Below are 22,546 nucleotides of genomic sequence, written 5' to 3' on the forward strand. Positions count from 1 at the left end.
ACGAGTAGGTGTGGTATATAGGCCCCCAAATAATAATGTTGAGGTAGGGAGGGCTATAAACAAGCAGATAAGGGATGCGTGTAAAAACGGAACGGCAATAATCATGGGGGACTTCAACATGCACATTGACTGGCAGACTCAAGTCGGTAAGGGTGGAATGGAGGAAGAGTTCTTAGAATGCTGTCGGGATAGTTTCCTTGAACAGCATGTTACGGAACCGACGAGGGAACGAGCTATTTTGGATCTGGTATTGTGTAACGAGGTAGGTAGAATTAAGGATCTGATTGTGAAGGACCCTCTTGGGTCCAGTGACCACAATATGGTCGAATGTCTGATTCAGATGGAAGAGGCGAAAGTTTGGTCCCAAACCAGTGTCCTCTGTTTGAACAGAGGGAAATATGATAGGATGAGGGATGAATTGGCTAAGGTAGACTGGGAGAGCAGGCTGGCAGGTAGGATAGCTGAGGAACAGTGGAGGATTTTTAAGGAGATCCTTTTCAGTTCTCAGCAAAAATATATTCCAGCAAAAAACAAGGATTGTAAGAAAAGGGAGAACCAGCCGTGGATAACGAAGGAAATAAAGGAGAGTATTAAAATAAAAAACAGCTGCGTACAGAGTGGCCAAAAATAGTGGAGGAACAAGTGATTGGGAAAAATTTAAGAAACAACAAAGAGAAACTAAGAAAGCGATAAAGAAAGGAAGGATGGACTATGAAGCTAGGCTAGCAATTAATATAAAAAATGATAGTAAAAGTTTTTATAAATATATAAAAAGGAATAGAGTGGCTAGAGTGAATGTTGGACCCTTGGAGGACGAGAGGGGGGAGTTAATAGTGGGAAATGAGGATATGGCTGAGTCTTTAAATAAGTTTTTTGTGTCGGTCTTCACGGTGGAGGACACAAATAGTTTGCCAAATATTAACGATAGAGGGTTGGCAGCAGGAGAAATACTTAATACAATTAATGTTACCAGAGAGGCAGTGCTGGGTAGACTAATGGGACTGAAGGTGGACAAGTCCCCGGGTCCGGATGGAATGCATCCCAGGGTGTTGAAAGAAATGTCAGAGGTAATAGTGGATGCGTTAGTGATTATTTATCAAAACTCGTTGCATTCTGGGGTAGTGCCGGTTGATTGGAAAATGGCTAATGTTACGCCGCTGTTTAAAAAAGGAAGGAGACAAAAGGCGGGTAACTATAGGCCGGTCAGCTTAACGTCTGTAGTAGGGAAAATGCTGGAATCCATTATTAAAGAGGAGATAGCAGGGCATCTGGATAGAAATGGTTCGATCAATCAGACGCAGCATGGATTCATGAGGGGAAAGTCGTGCTTGACCAACATGTTGGATTTTTATGAAGATGTGACTAGGGCGGTTGATGGAGGAGAACCGGTGGATGCGGTGTTTTTGGATTTCCAAAAGGCGTTTGATAAGGTGCCCCATAAAAGGCTGCTGAAGAAGATTAGGGCACGCGGAGTTGGGGGTAGTGTGTTTAAGTGGATTGGGGACTGGCTATCCGACAGGAAGCAAAGAGTCGGAATAAATGGGTGTTTTTCCGGTTGGAGGAAGGTAACTAGTGGCGTGCCGCAGGGATCGGTACTCGGGCCGCAACTGTTTACCATTTATATAGATGATCTGGAGGAGGGGACGGAGTGTAGGGTAACGAAGTTTGCAGACGCCACAAAGATCAGTGGAAAAGTGAATCGTGTGGAGGACGGAGAAGATCTGCAGAGAGATTTGGACAGGCTGAGTGAGTGGGCGAGGATATGGCAAATGGAGTATAACGTTGATAAATGCGAGGTTATACACTTTGGAGGAAATAATAACAAATGGGATTACTATCTCAATGGAAACAAATTAAAACATGCTAACGTGCAAAGGGACCTGGGGGTCCTTGTGCATGAGACGCAAAAGCCCAGTCTGCAGGTACAACAGGTGATCAAGAAGGCAAATGGGATGTTGGCCTATATTGCGAAGGGGATAGAATATAAAAGCAGGGATGTCTTGATGCACCTGTACAGGGCATTGGTGAGGCCGCAGCTGGAATACTGTGTGCAGTATTGGTCCCCTTATATGAGGAAGGATATATTGGCATTGGAGGGAGTGCAGAGAAGGTTCACCAGGTTGATACCGGAGATGAGGGGTTTGGATTATGAGGAGAGGCTGAGGAGATTGGGTTTGTACTCGTTGGAATTTAGAAGGATGAGGGGGGATGTTATGGAGACTTATAAGATAATGCGGGGGCTGGATAGGGTGGAGGCAGAGAGTTTCTTTCCACTTAGTAAGGAAGTTAAAACTAGAGGACACAGCCTCAAAATAAAGGGGGGTCGGTTTAAGACAGAGTTGAGGAGGAACTTCTTCTCCCAGAGGGTGGTGAATCTCTGGAATTCTCTGCCCACTGAGGTGGTGGAGGCTACCTCGCTGAATATGTTTAAAGCGCGGATGGATGGATTCCTGATTGGTAAGGGAATTAAGGGTTATGGGGATCAGGCGGGTAAGTGGTACTGATCCACGTCAGATCAGCCATGATCTTATTGAATGGCGGGGCAGGCTCGAGGGGCTAGATGGCCTACTCCTGCTCCTATTTCTTATGTTCTTATGTTCTTATAATGTGCTGTTTGACCAGTCCCATTCTCGAACAAGTGAGATAAATTGTCTGGACATAACTCCCCCCACAAACTATCCTAACTAGGGCAACAGCTCCTCAAGTGTTCCCTCTGAGCAAAGAACATTAATTATTTACATATATTTATATTTATTGATACCATTTTTAAATTTCGATTTTTTTGATGTTTAGTTATAATCATAAACCCTGTTGTAAAATCGATTTAATCTCTGGAAACTTCTGAAGTTTTGCTGCATTTAGTTTGACGTTCAGGCGCGCCTCATGCTCCGGACATGATCATTCTTCCAGAATTTGCAAGCTAGAATGCGGAGGGATTTTACACTTCACTGACTCTGCTTCGGAGAAATGTAGTGCAGGACGAGTTCTCATGTGCAACAGGAGTAAACAAAATCGATCAAAACAGTGATTTGACAAAGCCAGTCAGCTTGAATAAGGGGGAGACTATTTGTATGTAACAGGTATATTTTTAAAATGTGTTTGTGTGTGTATGTGCTTGTGCAAAGTAATTTGGTATGATACCGGCTGAACTCTGCGGAGTGTAGCAGTTTGGAAGGGCGAATGAGGACAAAACTGTTCTTTGTTTTATCTCATCAGTTTGAAAGTCATCAGCGTATCCATATTCAGGGTTACTTTTTAATATTATATATTAGTTGTATTGGAATGTTTTATATATTACTGCGTGTCAGGAATGAAAAGAAGAAGAAGAATGGAACCCTGGTGGGAAAGGAAGAGTGACAGATGAATTTTTAATGAAAACAAATGTGATTCATCAGTACAACAAGTTACTTATTTTGTATCTAATACAATGTGTGAACTTGAAAAACGAATGTGAAGTTTGCAACTAATTCACATTTCAATAATTGCATTGAGGAACAGGCACATCGTCTAAGAAAGTTAGGCCTGTTTCCTCTACATATGCTGCTCTCTGTGCTGATGTGTTCCAGTTTTGTTTTGTCTTTATGGTAATCAACAACTGCATTGAACGTTTAAAAAAATGAATATAGTAGATTAACATGTATTTGTCACATTGTCAACTCACACCCTTTGGAAAAGTGTAATAAATGCAGACTGTCCGGGATGTGAAATATGATGACTGGTCCAGTGTTAGATCAGAGGTAAGATATGAAACTCACCTTTCTTTTTTAGCGTTCTCTGTATGACAGCTATTAGTGCTAATAGCTCACAGATTAACAAAACTCCGAGTGTAATGCAGATGGCAACAGGTATGGAACTCTTTTCAATTCCCTGTGCTTAAGCGGAAAATCACAGAGGGATTTAATAAATCGACAAAGCGATTGCATTTCTCAAACAAAAGTAAGTCACTGATGAAAATACTGATATTTTCTTTATAAATTTACAATACCAAGACAATGTCAATAATATGAGTATCACTAGTCCGAGCACTATGGAGAACAGGAATAATATTCAAGATATTGTAAAGATTTTAAGGAACAGTGCCTGCAGGTGAGGATGGGGTATCTGTGAGTGCGGCCTCGGGTCCTGTGGAAGACATTTCATATCAAGTCATGAGCTTGACACCTTAGAGTTTATCTTAAGAAATGAAACTGCTGACACTCATTTATGAAAAAAGTATGCCTCATTCTCACCGATCAAAACAAACTCACCACGTGTCTGGACCCTTACCAGAGCAGATCACACTGGCGTCCTCCTTATGATTACAATCGGATTGTGCGGACGATGATGCAGCACAGTCTGAGAGAAAGGATTCCATTCCAGTGCACTTTACCTCTTCTAGCCAGATGTCACCTTCACCCTGAGTGAAATAGGCCCCTCCTGGGGCAAATAGAGCGGAACCGCAATCCGACTGACGACAGACGACATTGGCATCGTCAATATCCCATGAATCATCACATACCGTGCCCCAGCGGTTATTGCACAATATTTCCACTCTCCCTGAACAATTGTTGGCTCCTCCAACCAAGCGCACAGGTAGTCCCAAATCTGTCAAATAGAAACTATTATTGACATCTCCATTCCTAAAGCGACGAGTACCCCAAATATTCAGTGCAATGAAGAAATGCAAACACCTGATTTGCGATCGCATTCCGCTGGTCTGTCGGGTTCCTCTTTACCCACGATGGATTCTGTTAGGAGGAGGAAAATATAGTTGAATTGGGCACCAATGTCTGAAAAGACTACATGATTTATACTTGTGCTGGCTTACCTGAGCAGACAACACCCGCATCTTCCGAGTGCTCACAGTTGTGTTTACCCCAAGGGTCTGTCTGACACTGCCAAAGGGTTCTCTCATTTAAATTACACTCAATCTTATCGAGCCATATGGGTCCGGTTCCTGGCCCGAACAACTGAGCGTCATAATTAATGTAAGAAAAGGTGCCACAGTGCAGCTGTTTACAAATCACTTCTGCATCATGGTTATCCAGTTTGTCCGAGCACACTGTTCCCCAGGTGCCATTGTAGAACACTTCCACTCTCCCCTCACAGCGATGCTTTCCATTCACCAACCGAAACTCTTTGTACTCTGCCAATGAAATTGGAAATGTGCAATGGTTCATTCGTAAGCTCCCTGCATGATCGATGAGCAGGTCATACATACTCAAAATACTGCCTATTGGTCGTTGTTTCGGTGGGTAAAGATGTAAATAAAAAACACACGAAATTAAGTAATGATCTCACTCTCGTCCATTGTTATTGGATCATTTGCAGAAGTTACAGATGTTTTCAAGGAATTCTCAACCAAAGTGAATTTCGACAAGGAATTCCACAACGCCAAGGGTTAAGACCTAAGATAAGGGCCCATCGTTTTGGAGGCAGTAACTCGGCATTGATAGATAATTAGCGAACGGGCAGGAATCAGCGAGCAGGGAGATGGGGTTCTTTTTCGGGTTGGCGACCAGTATCCAGTGGTGTTCCAGAAGGAACAGCGCTGGGGTGGCAACTATTTGCAACATATTTTAATGATTTGCAGGAAGGAAACTATTGCACTTTAGACGAATTTACAGGTAACACAAAAAAACGTGACAAGCATGTTGCGGCAGGCATGAAAACAGTTTACAATGAGAGCATGGTAGGTTACATAAGTGGCCAAATAGTTGTCAAAAATTGTGAAAAACCGTGAAGTTGTTCATTTTGGAAGGGAGAGCACAGAACAAAATAATATTTAAAGGGTGAAAAACCTCAGAAAGCTGCAACACAAATGGACTTGGGTTAAATGTGCAAAAGCACAGAAAGCTGGCACAAAGATGTAGCAGGTGTTCTGGAAGGATTATTCAAAGAACAAATAAAATTCCAGCAAAGGAACAGGCACCTCTGCCCTCCAAGCCTGCACCGCCAATGCTACCTGACTGATCTAAAGCCCCCTACCCTTCCGGGGACCATATCCCTCTACTCCCATCCTATTCATGTATTTGTTAAGACGCTCCTTAAAAGTCGCTATCGTATCTGCTTCCACTACCTCCCCCGGCAGCGAGTTCCAGGTTCCCACCACCCTCTGTATAAAAAACTTGCATCGTGCATCTCCTTTAAACATCGCCCCCGCACCTTAAACCTATGCCCCCGAGTAATTAACTCTTTCACCCTGAGAAAAAGCTTTTGACGATACAATCTTTCCATGCCCCTCATAATCTTGTAGACTTCTATCAGGTCGCCTGACAATCTCCGTCGTTCCAGTGACAACAAAGCGAGTTTCTCCAACCTCTCCTAACACCTAATGCCTTCCATGCCAGGCAACACCCAGGTAAATCTTTCCTGTATCCTCTCCAAAGCCTCCACATCCTTCTGGTATTGTGGCGACCAGAATTGAACACTATATTCCAAGTGCAGCCTAACTAAGAATCTATAAAGCTTCAACAAGACTTGCCAAACTTTAACACAATGCCGCGGCCAATAAGGCAAGCATGCTGTATGTCTTCGTGACGACCTTCTTCTCCTGCGTTAACCTACCAGGCTCTCATTGTAAACTGTTTTCATGCCTGTTGCAACATGCCTGTCCACGTTTTTTTTTGTGTTGCCTGTAAATTCGGCTAAAGTGCAATCGTCACCTTCAGTAACCTGCGCACCTGTACACGCAGATCCCTCTGCCTATCAATAATCTTAAGGGTTCTGCCATTTACTGTATATTTCCTATCTGTATTAGAACTTCAAAATGCATTACCTTCCATTTGTCCGGATAAAGCTCCATCTGCCATTTCCCTGTCCAACTCTCCAACTGATCTATATGCTGCTGGTCCGCTGATGGTCCACATCGCTATCCGCAAATCCACCAACCTTTGTGTCATCCGCAAACTGACTAATCAAATCAGTTACATTATCCTCCAAATCATATATATATATATTACAAACAGCAAAGGTCCCATCACTGATCCTTGAGGAACGTCACTTGCCACAGCCCTGCATTAAGAGACGCACCCTTCCACTGCAACACTCTGTTTTCTGTGACCGAGACAGTTCTGTATCCACCTTGCCAACTCACATCTGATCCCGTGCGACTTCACCTTCTGCACCAGTCTGCCATGAGGGACCTTGTCAAAGGCCTTACTGAAGTCCATGGAGACAACATCCGCTCCCCTACCCTCATCAATCATCTTCGTCACTTCCTCGAAAAACTCGATCAAGCTAGTGAGATACGACTTCTCCTTCACAAAACCATGTTGTCTATCGCTAATAAGTCATTTTATTTCCCACTAGGAGTAAATCCTGTCTCGCAGAATCCTCTGCAATAATTACCCTGCCACTGAAGTAAGGCTCACCGGCCTGTAATTACCTGGATTATTCTTGCTACCCTTCTTAAACAAAGGAGCAACATTCACTGTTCTCCAGTCCTCTGGGACATCCCATGTCGTCAGTGAGGATACAAAGATTTCTCTCAAGGCCCACCAATTTCCTCCCTCGCCTCCCTCAGTATTCTGGGGTATATCCCATCAGGCCCTGCGCACTTGCCTACTTTAATTTTTCTCAGGAACCCCAATACCTCCTCCTTTTTGATCTCAACCTGGCTCAAACTATCTTCACATCCTTTCCCAGACTCACCATCCCACAAGTCCTTCTCTGTGGTGAATACTGATGCAAATACTCATTTAATATCTCCCCCATTTCCTCTGGCTCCACGCATAGATTCCCTCCGCTGTCCTTGAATGGGCCAACCCTATCCCTGGCTACCCTCTTGTTATTTATATATGTATAAAACGCTTTGGGATTTTCTTTAATCAATTATGGCCATTGTTTCAAGGGGGCTGTAGTATAAATTGCGGAAGTTTAAGTGTATTTATTATTGTCACAATTTGGTTTACATCTGCAATGAATTTAGAGTGAAAACTCCCCAGCCGCCATACTCCGGCGCCTGTTCGGGTAGACTGAGGGACAATTTAGCATGGCCAATACAGCTAGTCTTGCTGCTAGTTCACAAAGCATTGTCGAGACTATATCTGAATTTCTGTGAGCAACTTCGTTTCCCTTACTGAAGGAAAATAATTGTTCATTGGAGGCAGTGCAGAGAAGTTTCACTCGGATGATCCCCAGTATGGAGGGATTGTCTTATGAGAATAGTTAAACCGTTCAGGACTCGACTCATTGGAATGTGGAAGAATGGGCCGTGATCCCATTGACAGAACTGTTTCGATGAAAAATTATGTTTCCTGCAGAATTAAATAAAATAACCATTCGTCATTCTAGGTTGTTTTTGTGTGCTGCATTTTCATCTGTATCAATGCAATATCTGTTGCGTGAACTCATGTTTTTGTCTTGAGAACAATTAACACATTGAAATCTCCGTTACCTGAACACATAATGTTGACATCCTCTTTATGATTACAGTCATGGTTACCCCATGATGCAGAGGGACAGTCCCATAGAAACAACTCGTTCCCGGAACAGTTCACTTCATCCAACCAAACTGGGTCCTCACTGGGTCCACTTGAAGCAGGAAGTGCTTGAACGTCCAATGCAGTTCCACATGACAGTTGTTTGCAAACCACATGGGCGTCCGCGACATCCCAGGAATCATCACACACTGAGCCCCATGTCCCATTGTAATAAATCTCCACTCGGCCAGCGCATCGGTTTCCACCGTCTGATAGTCTTAACTGTTCATGTCCTGTTGGGCAAGAAGGTAGGTGGATTATATTCAACACCACTGAACACCAATACTGGATGGTCAGTAGCCTGGGAATCGGGTGCTCCCTCTGTGACTGGATCCTCGATGTCCTGAACCAGAGATGGCAAGCAGTAAGGAACGGCAACAACAACTCATCTGCAATTATCCTAAACACTGGTGCCCCACATGATCATGTCCTCAGTCCCTTTCTATACTCCTTATGCACCTATGAATGCGTGGCCAAATTCCCTCCAACTCGATTTACAAGTTTCCTGATAACACAACCGAATGGGGTCAGATGACAGACAATGATGAGACGGACTACAGGAAGGAGACACAGAATCTGGTGAACTGGTGGAACGACAATAATCACATCCTCAATGTCAGTAAAACAAAGGAGATTGGCATCGATGTTTGGAAGCTCATTGGAGGAAATGCCCCTGCCTACATCAAAGGTGATGAAGGGGAAATGGTCGAGAGCTTCATGTTTCTAGGTCAGCAGTTCACCAGCAACTTGACCTCACCCCTCCACGGCGACGCTATAGTTAAAAAAGTCCACCAACGCCTCTACTTTCTCTGGAGTCGAAGGAAATTTGGCATGTCCCCAACGACTCTCAGCAACTTTTACGGATGCACCATAAAAAGCATTATTTCTGGCTGTATCAGAGCTTGGTATGGCTGCTGCTCAGTCCAACAATGCAAAAAACTACAAGTGTCGTGAACGAAGCCCGGTCCATCCTGCAAACCAACCTCTAGTCCATTGACTCTGTCTACACTTCGCGCTGCCTCGAAACAGCAGCTAGCATAATCAAGGACCACACGCACCCCGGGCAGACTCTCTTACACTTCCTTCCGTCGGGTAAAAATGCAAAAGTGTGAGGTCAAGTCCCAGCCGAGTCAAAAACAGCTTCTTCCCTGCTACCATCAGTCTTCTGAAAGGACCTAACTCATATTCAGTTGATCTTTCTCTACACCCTAGCTATGATTGTAACACAACATTCCCTCTCGATGTTCGCAATGCTTTGACTGTATTGTGCACAAGAAGCAATTCTTTTCAGTGTATGCTAATGCTTGTGTCAATAGTAAGTCAAATCAAATCAATTCTTAATTGTCACTGCATGCCGATGTTTGATTAGTTCATGTATAACACGAAATCAGTCGGATATTTCCCATTGCTTTCTAATTATTTTATGTTATTCAGCAATAACGTATATTAATATTGCTAGCTAGCAACACAAAATGAACAATTCCAATCGTTTTGCAGATTTGACGTCAAAGAAAATCTGACATCAACTCCGATAAAGTCAGGTAACCAAAATATGTTTAAAAGTATTTGTGTTATTTTTATGAACAGTCGAACGAATGTTGTGTTGACAATTATTAGCTTTTTTTCATAAGGCCAGAAGTGGTAGAAATTGAAGTGTGCTGCGAGCTGTTAGAACATACGATTTTGCAAAAGCATTTGTGTGGACATAAGGTAATTCACTGCCGGCTCTTGAGATGCGGTCGAGAGACCTCCTCAAAGGTGGTCAATCGGCAGATGAAATTTGAGTGACATTAACTTTTCAAGGTATAGATTTGGAGAGACGGACTACCAGTGAATTTGACTCACCAACAGTAACAAAAGGTAACAAAAGGAAATAAAGAGCTTTAGTGACGGTATGAACAGGTGCAGAGAAAGACACCTCGATGTCGTTCGAGCATGACAAATGACATGACAAAAGGAAAATACTGCGGATCCTGGCATCTGCAACAAGAAAAGAAGATTCTGGAAAATCTCAGCAGTTCTGACAGCACCTTTGGAGACAGAATAGAGCTAATACTTCGAGTCTCTCAGCCAGACGAATGATCATCCGGAGTCGAAACGTTAGCTCTATTCACTCCCATAGATGCTGAGAGACATGCTGAGATTGTCCAGAATTTTCTGTTGTTGTTTTAGATTCCAGCATTCGCAGTCCATTGCGTTTGTCTGGAAATGTACACGCTCTTTCCGCAGGATGCCACTAAAAGACAACAGGTAAATACAAATCAGTTTTTGATCAGGATATCATGCTTGGAGGACACTACAAGATCCTATTGTCGAGGAAAGTGAAGATTATTGCTGATAATTCTATCATATTGATTGAATAGATTAGAGTGGAACCAAGAGCTTGCATTCCCAATGAACCTCAGTCAGTGGACAGACGTTTTGCGACAAAAGATCCATGACCAACTATATTGTAAACTGAAGAATGATACAGAAGGAGAAGGAGCAATAGTTTGCCTTTGGCACGTTCACTAAGGATTGTTTCCGTGGTATAGTAGTGCGGTAATTATGATTCTAGTGTTTCAAATATATTGCAAGGACCTCTCAAAGGAAAGGAGAAGAGACATGTAGGAAGAATCGGCACAGTATTACCTAACCGAGAAATAGGGATAAAAATCGTGTGTGATTTCAGTGGAAGTGGAATCCAGTGGGCAAGAGATTGAAGCCAACAACAAGCTAGCTCGAATGGGGCATGACCAAATATTGGAGAGATACTAGATATGTCAATTTCATGTTGTGGTGCAGGTGAAACTGTTATTAGATTGAACACACTGACGGTGTCAAGGTAGGGGATGCCGAGGAGAATAAACTCTGAATAGTAAATCCAATGGTGGGATTTAATTTTTCTTGGATGCTAGGATAAAAGAGGCAGTTTTGGGTGATTCAGAAATATTTTCCGTGACTGATGATGATTGATGCGTGTTATTTGTTTTTTTTAGGATGCTCCTTTCATGATGGACATTGTTAGAGAAGCAGAGCATGCCCTGATGTTTTGTTTTATATGACCCACTCACCAACCTTGTGTAAAGTTGCATTGACCCGCAATATAACCTCGGCTTCAAAATATAGCTCGAATTAAATGTACATATCTCCTGTATTGTTTTTCTAAAGGTGCAGCATGTTTGGAGATAATGCGAATATTATTACAAACGTGTGATATCTCCTATCTCAATCTGTTACTAATGTTATTCCCAGCATCGGACACTCCCTTTGATAATGTGCTAAGTTGAATATCTTTCGAAATGCTATTTGCCTTTCTGAGTAGAATCCATTTCGATTTATCAAACTGAATACGCTAGTAGTACTAGGAAAGAGATTATGGGCGATGTGTAAGCACTGCCATGACCTTTCTTAGCAAAGTTAAATGTTCGATGAATTTAGCTACTGATTAGCTAAGATGTGGCTATTGGATGGGACGAAAGAGGTATAAAAACCAAATACCTCACCGAATCTTGGTCAGAAAAAACAGGACCCTGTGTACGATAAACAATTTCAGATCAAAAAGTTAAGGAAAAACGATAAAACCTAACCAGTCTTACTGCAGCTTGTGACCAGGGAATTTGAAAGAATTAACGTTCAGATACAGAATTGGAAAATAAAAAAATCGTTCACCCTTAAGCTAAGGACAATGCTGCTGTGTACGAACTGACAGTAAGTTAAACAAGACGGCACTTCACTGGATCCAAAGATTAATATGATTAACATTCTATGTTGTAAAAGATTGCCGCAAAGTATTACAGTCATGGAGTCATACAGTGCAGAAAAGAACCTTTGGCCCATTGAGTCTGCACCGACAATAATCAGCACTAAAGACGCGTTTATCTTATTTGCCTGTACTTGTCCCATGTTCTTGAATTTTATGACATTTCAAGTGCTCATCTAATATTTTTTGTAAAGATTGTACGTTTTCCGGCCTCTACTACATTCCGCTGCAGTGTATTACAGATTCCCACCACATTTTTTTTCACTGAGATCCCATCTGAATCTCCTGCTCATATTCAAAAACTATGCCCGTTCGTGAATGACCGCTCTACCAAGGGGATCAGCTGCTCCATAATCACTCTGTCCATGCCCCTCATAATCTTATATACCTCAAATATGCCCCCACCCCTCAGTCTTCACTTATCTAAACAAAACAATCCAAGCCTATCCAGTCTCTCATTGTAGCTCAAATTCTCCATCCCAGGCAGCATGCTTTTGAACATCCTCTTTACCTGCTTGAGTGTTATCACATCCTTCCTATAATGGGTTGAACATAACTGCACACACTACTCCATTTGGGGTCTAATCAACGTTCTGTACAGTTCCAATATTAGCGATGATCCGTCTGTTCCTACGAGCTTCCCTGCCATTCATTAAATGCGTCCTGGTGTTGTTTCTTCTTCACCTTGCACTTATCAGGGTTAAATGCCTGCTGTCACTTTTCTGTCCATCTGACCAACCCATCTGCATATTTCGATAAATTACGGTCATCTTCTTCAGTATTAACCACCCTCCCATTTGACGTCTCGTCTGCAAACTTGTTTAAAACTCCCCTCATATTCTGTCTATATCAGTTATGTATATAATACACAATAAGGACCCAGTGGTGATCTACATGGCACACCACTAGCCCCTGGCCTCCAGTCACTCAACGGTCTTCTAAACTACCATCTGTGCGCTATTACGAGGCAGTTCCTGAGCTATCGCGCCAAGTTTTCCTGAATTCCACGTGCTTAAACCTTCACAACCTGTTTCTCAAATAGGACCTTGTCAAAAGCTTTGCTAAAACCCATATCAACTACATCAATTGAACTTTCCTCATCCCCAAACTTGATTGCATTCACAAAAGTCGGAACAAGTATGTTAGGCATGACCAGCCTTTGACACAGCCATGCTGATTATCCATAATTAACCTATGCCTATCCGAATGGATACTAATTCTCATCTCAATAATTTTCTCCAATATTTCTCTACCACTGATGTGGGACTCAGAAATATGTAATTACTTTGTTCATCTCTATCACCCTTCTTGCAAATTGGAAACATATTAGTCATCCTCCAGTCCACTGGCACTTCCCCAGAGAGTAATTCAGAGATTCTGCTATATCCTGCCTCGCCTCCCACAGCAGCCTGATATGCAATTCATCCGGGCAGGGGGATTCCGCCATTTTGAAGCTCGTCAGGGAAACTGCAAGTTCATCACCAGTTTCCTGAATGCGTTATCCGATTGCTAAGCGAACGTTGCAATGGATTAATTTCAATTATTTCCTGATGAAATGTTTAACCCAATGTCTACTGTGTCTAAAACCTTAAATATGTCATTCTGTGGTTTAGTTTATGATATTTGCACGGTGCTTTATGACACTATTCCACTAAATTGGCTTCAAAATTACTATTTAATATTTGTAAAAAAATATGATCTGAAGCTGCATGGTTCATATCTGAAATTAGCACCGACTATACCAGCGCAACACCCATTGTTATATTGCTATTGTGCCAGAAATGCGTATTGCTGATAAAATCTTAACTCGGAGACATTCTTGATGTCCTGGGCCATATGTTTTTTTTCTGTATTCAGAAAACGAGCAAATTAACCCACTGGACTGAACAGCGCGAAATTTCCTCATAATTTTATAATTTCCTGTTTAGTTTTATATATTATAATTGTATCATTTTAGTTTCCTGAAGGTATAAAGCGTTATTGACCTGAAAGGGTTATTAACCGAAAGAAAACTGAATTCTTCCACGCAAGATTGCAGTTTCAGATTGAAAATCAGTCCTTCAAAACAATCCCCCCCCCAAAAGAAAATACTAACCACTTCGTCATACATACATGTAAGCAACCCAACTCGCACATTGGTGCTTATTTATAATAATACAGCAATATTGCACAATACATAGCTGCTCTGAATTCAATAAAGTAGACAACACACACTCGGGACATTCGGTCTATCTAATTTAGAAGTTCAGTATTTCGGCTTATACCAACCTCACAACGTTTCAGGCTTATTTCTATGTCTGATTCATTCTGCACCATCACTCAGAGCAGAACAATTCAATTTCCAGGCTTTCTTCTTCTTCACACACATAAACACACACACACACACACACACACACACACACACACACACACACACACACACACACACACACACACACACACAGAGAGAGCCAACCCCTAACCTTTCGATAGCTAAGAGTATAGTTCAAAATTCCGAAATATGTTTAGATTGTCATCAGTATTTGACTGAAGTAAAATATACCAAAAGAAAAAAAATCATATTTTCCTATTCAAACATCTGCTCAGCTTAAATAAAAGTCAGTAACCTACTTCTGCCTGCAGATGATAGCACTGTCAGCTGTAACAATCCATCACTTCACTGACATTTAAAACGTAACAACTGAAATCAACAGATCCCATGTATCTCGTAATGCAAGTTTCTAATCCTCGGCTATTTATTAAAACGCACTGGACCAGAATACTTCCTGGACAGATGTTTATCTCCTGTGCCTTTATTCGTATTTAGGAACTGTTGCAGAAAACAATTGTGTCAGTCACGCTTGCACAAACAAAGGTATTCACAGAATAACACAATTTCCACAAAAAAATATCAGTTCCAACAATGCAAAACATAATGAAACTTCAATAGCGATAACTTCGCTCCAACTTTTCTATGCTTCAAATCGCACAAAACAAGCCATAACTGTATTTTAACGGAAACGGCCTTTCTGTCCCACAAACTCCTCTTCACAAGTCTGAGCAGTTTGACCAATATCAAGGCTCACATTTGCCTCGTTCATAAGCCCTTTAAGTGCTATTTTTCGCTTTGTAGCCAGGATTACATAGATTTAACTCTCCTTCTGGCCTATATTCCATTATTCACTCTTTAAAACTTTTTCTCACATAACCCGTTGTTAACCCATTCCTGAGAAATCTACCTCAACGTCGCTGCTCTGCTTGCTCTACACAGGAAGTCCGCTCAACAAACGTCTTCAATTTTAAATTAGGATCATAGTGTTCAAGCATATCCATTTTGTACCTCACACCCACAATCATGTCACTTCTCCTCAGCGTTTCCAGATCTAACCATCTCAGGTTCACTGGACCTCTGATGTCTTTTAAAAAGAAAGAAAGAGTAACAATACAGCACAGGAAAAAAGGCCCTACTAAAACTGCGCCAATACATGTTTTCTATGCCTCTGATCGCCTCCCGTTCATCTGTGTACACCTTTAATGTTGCTAATTTGCCTGCTTCCACCAACTCCACTGGCAGTGTTTTCTTTTCATTTGATTTGATTTGATTTATTATTGTGATGTGTATTACACACAATGAAAAATATTGTTTCTTGCGTGCTAAACAGACAAAGCATACAGTTCAAAAGGAAGGAAACGAGAGCGTGCAGAATGTAGTGCATTTATGGCTAGGGTGTAGAGAAAGATCAACTTAATGCAAGGTAGGCTCATTCAAAAGTCTCATGGCAGCAGGAAAGAAGCTGTTCTTGAGTCGGTTGGAATGTGACCTCAGATTTTTGTATATTTTCCTGACGGAAGAAAGTGGAAGAGAGAATGCCCGGGGTGCGCCGGGTCCTGAATTAAGCTGGCTGCTTTGCCGAGGCAGCGGGACGTGTAGACAGAGCCAATGGATGGGAGGCACCCGCCACCCTTTTTGTGCTAAACTTTCCCCGCTGGACTCCCCTAAACTTACCACCTATCAACTTAAACCTGTGCCCTCTTGTCGTCGATCTTTCCACGCTGAGAAGAAAGCCTCTGACTATCCACGATATCTATGCCTCTTATGACGTTATTGACTTCAATCAGGTCGCCCTGAACCTGCGTCCTGCCAGTGAAAACAATCCTGGTTCATCCAACCTTGCCTCATACCTGAAATCCTCCAGGCAAGATGTATAGAAGAGCCTTTTTTGCACACTCTCAAAAGCATCCACGTCCTTCTGGTAGTGTGATCACCATAACAGCACACATAGCTCAAATGCCGCCGAACTAAAAATTTGAACGGCTGCTCAAAGTGCTTCGAGTACTGAGTCCTAACAGAAGCTACAACGTTGTTCTGAACCCCTCGTGTATTCTGAAATGATTTCCTCCCTCACATCACCGTTTTTCATTGTGAAACTCCTAGAGCTACAAATTTAATGTTTATTCTGGCCATGTCTTTTTAGGCACTATTTCGTGTTGTGTTCTCTATTTTGTTCCTGTGTTGACCGTTGTGAGTTTTGCCTTGATTTAATCCAGCATAAAATCTGTTCACCGTGCACTTCCAGCTAGGTCACCCATCTCTACCTTCATTACCTTAACAACATGTGTTGGTGACACCATTGAAGGGAAAATAACATTACTAAATGCCTCAGCAGTTAGAATGTGTTCTTTATGTTTCTCAAGCAACGACAGTTTTATTCACCTGAGCACAGAACGCCAACGCCGAATCTGTCATCGAGAGAGGAATCCAGTAGAAATGATCTGCAGCTCCGGAGGTGTGATTCGTTTCCTTCACAATGGACATCATTCACCCACACGGGCGCATCACCCTCTCCGTACTTTGAAGAGTTATAAGTGGCTATTGCATCTCCGCATTCCAATTGTCTACAGACTACGTTGGCATCATTCAGATCCCAGAAGCTGTCCTGCACTCTGCCCCAGGAGCTGTTGTGGTAAATCTCCACTCGCCCATCGCAACTGCTTCCCCCATCCGTCAATCTCAGTGACCAGCTTTCATCTGAAAAATAGGAACAAATTATAAAGCAGAAGTTGAACTAAATAAGAAAGAAGGTCATTACAACTGGCACTTTAAGTTACTGCCATTGTTTGCTCTTTTTTGCAATAGCTGACAGAAATTTAATAAGAGCATTCAGCCATATATTTTTCACCAGTGAATACGTTTTGAAGAAATAATCCATTTGATGCAAATACCAAGCAGAGTACAATGTAGGGGAAATTAAAGGAACACATATCTGTCATACATTCGAAATTTACTTAAAACAGAATATTACGTGTCGCATTTAAGATGTCTGATGAATTATTCTCAAAGCAACAAAACTCACCTGCTATATTTCCCAGGATCACGCAGGCAAAGAACCTGAAATTTATTATTTTAGAAGCTCCTCATGTTAGATAGAGGGCTCTAGAATTTTGAAGCAGACCAATGCGCCATGGCTTGTGTAAGTAGCAGGATGGATGGAACATTAACAGCTGCCATTCAATTCGATTGCTTGCCTCGGGACCATTTAAGTCCTTGAGAATTGCTTGCAAATCGATTGCAGCGAGTTTAATCCTAATTTTGACATCCGCCTCATCAGAAGAGTTGGGTTGTCATAGCAATCGTTGCGCAGATTTCATCAACTGACCTGTTCTGTCACCTGTGGCATTTAAGCGCGTGGTCAATGTTGATTCCCTAACCATTACTGAAAGAGATGTTGCAGCAAATAACTGAAACAATAGCCAATTAATGTCAACTGAGGGGACTAGAAGTATAAGAGTACGAAAATTGAGAACAGTGCTGGTGTGGTGATTTGGGAAGATTTTCTGGCAGAAGCTAATGTTGACAGAGCTGGAAACTTAACGCCATTGCTCGGGGAAGGAAGGCAACAGGGTGTGTGCAACATGAGATCACGGTCAATGAACTCAAATGAAATTGAATGTAAAAGACAGCAAATACATATTTTGATTAACAAAGTGTGCAAGTGGAAATTGTTCCCTCTGCACTTAACCATGAGATAAACCTACGATGTATATATATTTTTAGATGTCAATGATTCAATTTTATCTGAGTGCCCACTTGGCAACTTATGTAACCGTATGGTTAATGAAGCGAACGAACAGTTAATGAAGCACTTCTGGATGAAGAGTCGTCCCATGATTGTTCTTGAGGTTTTGCACGGTTAGTGATAGGGCACAGTACTACTCATTTGACAATGAATGGTACATCAAATATGCAGAAAGGAGACCCAACTTCGAAGTAAAAAAAAACATGTATCAAATTACCCAGCAACAAACGTAATTTCCATAACTTCCTCATTGAAAAGTGATTGCGGATTATTGGTAACGTTCGATGAGGCCAGTGTCAAAACGATTTGAACTGTTAGACTGGTTTGGATATGCTTTTGTTAGTGGGAATGGCAATAATGTCATCTCCTTTGGTTTTATTCATTACAGGGATTGTTTGGTTTTTTTTCTTTGTACTCACTGGAGCAAATCACATTGACATCGTTTCTGTGAGTGCACTCGTGTTGAGTTACTGGAGAAAGAGGACAATGGAACAGACTTGTCTCATTCCCTTTACATTCCAAGCGATTCCTCCGTATGAGACCAGTCCCCTGTCGAAACTGGACGCGTCTTGGTAGATTCACAGCGACTCCACATTGCAGCTGAGCACAGACCACATCTGCGGCATTCCAATCCCAGTGAAGATCACACACTGTTTCCCAGTGTTCAGCGTGCTGGGTTTCCAATCTACCCGAGCATCGGGAATCCCCATCTGCTAGTGTAGCATTTCGGCGACCTGAATAATATCAATTCACGAAAGTGCAATTCACTTATCAATGACCACTTATCAATGACCACTTATCACATCGCTCATCAACATGAATTTGTCACATTTCGTTCTGAGTTTGATTGGATTTCCGTCCAATAGCAATTGTTCAGCAGCAAGACCGCCTCCCAACGCCCAATGTACCTCCACCATCACACCCGGCCAAAGCGTCTGTTTGAAATATCACTGTACGTTTGTTGGTAATATATTTTTATTCTGACGAATCCAATGCGATCAGTGTGATGTAAAAAATAAACACTATCCCCACTGAAAGCTCTGCAAGCATCTATGAAGAGAAAAATTGAGAAATCCAAGACAAATAATCTCTTTCAGAGCACGGTAGCGCAGTGGTTAGCACTGCTGCTTCAGAGCTCCAGGGACCTGGGTTCGATTCCCGACTTGGGTCACTGTCTGTGTGGAGTTTGCACATTCTCCTCGTGTCTGGGGGGGTTTCCTCCGGGTGCTCCGGTTTCCTCCCACAGTCCAAAGATGTGCGGGTTAGGTTGATTGGCCATGCTAAAATTGCCCCTTAGTGTTATGAGATCCGTAGGTTAGAGGGGTTAGTGGGTAAATATGTAGGGATATGGGGGTAGGGCCTGGGTGGGATTGTATTCGGTGCAGATGCGATGGGCCGAATGGCCTCCTTCTGTACTGTAGGGTTTCTATTTCAATTTCTATTTCTAAACCAATGTATTTTTTGCTCCCTTTTTATTTCTTTAATGTTTTCATTCAGAACCCAGAGAGCAACATTAGGCTTCACATTTCACTTTCACTTTTACCCTGTGGTGAACGAGAGAAACTTGAGTATCTGGAATAACCATAGTCCCTATAGTCATCCTAGCCTGTAACACTGTCCACACTTGATTATATTTCAATCGAACACTTGAATCCAAAATGACGCTGAAGTGTTATTTCTGCAGCTGACATTAAGTTGCAACGATTGGTGAAACAAAAGGAAACTAGGGACAGAATAAGTCCGTGAAACTCTACGTGTTAGTGTAGTCAGAACAAGAAATGCAGTGGACAGGTACGTATAACATTTCCGTTCAGTACGACATTCATGTCTGGTCAGCTGGACTGTAATGGGAGAACAGTTTGGCACAATAATATAAAACAGACTTAGATACCACCTGAGTCATGAGCGCAAATCAGGCCTCCAAACTGTCTTCTGAACAGAAATTGAGTTTAGCCACGCCAGGTCAATACCTCTGCCCTCACTTTGTATTCCCCCCTCTCATCCATACCCACACCCACATTTCAAGAATTCAGTATTCGTAAATTGAAAGATAGTGGAAAGGGCAAATACCTCAGACACATTAAATGGACTGCAGTTGCTGAAGAAGACAGCATGACACCACTTTTTCTAGGGCAGTTAGGGATGGACAGGAGTGCGATAAGAACCAGAGAACCCTGAGTGAGATATTGCTTTGGAGGGTCGGTGCAGAATCGATGGGCCGAATGACCTCCTTCTGCACTGTATGAATTCTGTGATTGACGAAATATAGAGGAAGCTCGTTATTCGGGAATGTATATGAATCACTCTGCAATTAGAGCAGAGCAGTATTCGGTTTTCTTTTCAGAAATCTCAGCGCTGTCGAAGCCAATGGCTTCTCTTCCTCAGTTATTATAAATTGTGCTGTGCCCGGCAGTGATCCAGCCATTCCCTTTTGCCTGTAGGAGGAACCTGAGCAGTGAGTCCAGAGGCGCATTAAGTCAACCTTCCTGTCGCCCAATTAAATATTGCAACAAATTTATTATTGCAAAAGTAATGTAATCAGTAATGGATTATTATAGTCATTCAAGGAATATTGTATTTGTTTTCGTCCAAAAATTGTTGCAATGTTGCAGCAAAATGGGCAGGAATGCGTCCCTGTTATTAAATCGCGACATTATTAATAAGAGTGTACGGGAATACCAAATAGGAGCAGTGATCTGTTATTCACTTCCTCGACACTGCACCGCTATTCTATAAGACAATGTCTGGCTTATTCGTATTTAGATATATGCATTACGACCTCCACTCAATAACGTTTGATCCCTTTGTCCAATAATCATCTATCGAACTGTCTTAAAAAGAAAGCTCCGCATTTGTCCGCTGCCTTCTGAGGCAGACCGCGTATTGTTTGTGGATAAGACATTAATTTCCCGAATTATCAGGGTTTGTACCTGAACAGATTACTGCAAAACCTTGCTGGTGTCCACAACCTTCTCGACCAATCACAGGCCCTGACCCTGGACCAAAGTGAGAGATAAGCGGCATCGCTGTGACAGAACCACAATCCAACAGCTGGCAAACAGCTTCCGCCTCAGGTGACGACCATGCCTCATCTTTGCAAACTGTTCCCCAGTTTCCATTCCAATAAATCTCCAGCCTCCCAGCACAGGGATGGCTTCCATTCAGCAGCCTGGGCAGTGTACTTCCTGAGAAATATATTTGGATAAACATAATTCTGAAACTATTTTCGCTGAAAAATTCGAGAAAATGTCGGCAAAACTCAACATTAATCCCACATCGCTATTGATCAACGTCACATGGCACATTTAATCGCATGAACTCTATTGTCCCCCTGTGTGGGGAAGTGCTGGAGATATCAGTTTTAACGTAGTTGCTATTATATTCATTATTTTTTAGATATCACTGTATGTTGCCTTGCTTTCTTTTCAACAATGAAAATGTCACTGAAATGCTGCATTCTAACCATTTCTTACGAAATAAAATGCGTATTGAATTACATCACAAATAATATTTGGCCAATTAATATTAATTATTTTTAATTATGCCAACGGAAACTTGGCCTTTTATCATTCCGACTCATGCTTAATAAACTGTCCGAATTCAACATTTCAACTGTACATTCCTGTCACCTGGCTGTGTTTGTGGAACCTGATGAGATTTCAAATTAGGAAGTTATTGCAAACAAGGGAATCCCATCAAAATCAGTTTAAGAATTGGCCATCTCTATTCTGTGGGACAATTGGTCATTCTGTTCACACCCCGAGAATATGCAGTAGAGAGAAATTGGAAGGATTTGGATGGGACATTCGGAATCTGCCAAATCAACGCGAAATCGGATAGGTACCTGAAGACATTCAGTTGGGACAATGGAAGATAGCTGTGCAAAGGATTTATGGATTGCCAGCTTCGGTTAATTTGGCTATGTGCTTAAAGAGAGACTTACGAATGTTCGTAAACATTTCACTGGAAATATATTCGCAAAATACACAAGCAGTTGATCAGCAAACGTCATTTCCGTTTACGTAGGAACAACCCACTTGTTATACATTTTGTAAATCGCCAATGAATCAACTGTGAGTGAGACCGGGAGAGCAATGTGGGTCAGGGACACTGATGATTTATGATTTCTTTCTCAACCTGTCACAGGGACGTGTCTGTGTTTCTTATGACCAATCTGTGTTTCCATCTCTGAGAGCACGGCATAAATATTCAAATGCGAATCAATATATCATGAAATATGCATCTTACTATGTCTCTTCATTCTCAGCTACCGATACCAACTGCTG

At 42.0% G+C, this 22,546-nt stretch overlaps 1 protein-coding gene across 1 annotated transcript in view; it reads right to left on the reverse strand.

Moving 5' to 3' along the window:
- LOC144482151 (scavenger receptor cysteine-rich domain-containing protein DMBT1-like) overlaps nucleotides 1-22,546 on the reverse strand; it is a 50,045-nt gene that overhangs the window by 10,795 nt on the left and 16,704 nt on the right. Inside the window, exons 4-10 of the mRNA XM_078201372.1 lie at nucleotides 21,191-21,445; nucleotides 16,898-17,212; nucleotides 8,378-8,695; nucleotides 4,808-5,125; nucleotides 4,671-4,727; nucleotides 4,267-4,584; nucleotides 3,756-3,872 (exon numbers count right to left, since the gene is read on the reverse strand). Of these exons, the coding sequence (XP_078057498.1) occupies nucleotides 3,756-3,872; nucleotides 4,267-4,584; nucleotides 4,671-4,727; nucleotides 4,808-5,125; nucleotides 8,378-8,695; nucleotides 16,898-17,212; nucleotides 21,191-21,445 (1,698 nt within the window). The remainder of the gene's footprint in view (nucleotides 1-3,755; nucleotides 3,873-4,266; nucleotides 4,585-4,670; nucleotides 4,728-4,807; nucleotides 5,126-8,377; nucleotides 8,696-16,897; nucleotides 17,213-21,190; nucleotides 21,446-22,546) is intronic.

The sequence above is a fragment of the Mustelus asterias genome (assembly GCF_964213995.1).
Source record: "Mustelus asterias chromosome 26 unlocalized genomic scaffold, sMusAst1.hap1.1 SUPER_26_unloc_39, whole genome shotgun sequence".
In the NCBI taxonomy this organism is placed as follows: domain Eukaryota; kingdom Metazoa; phylum Chordata; class Chondrichthyes; order Carcharhiniformes; family Triakidae; genus Mustelus; species Mustelus asterias.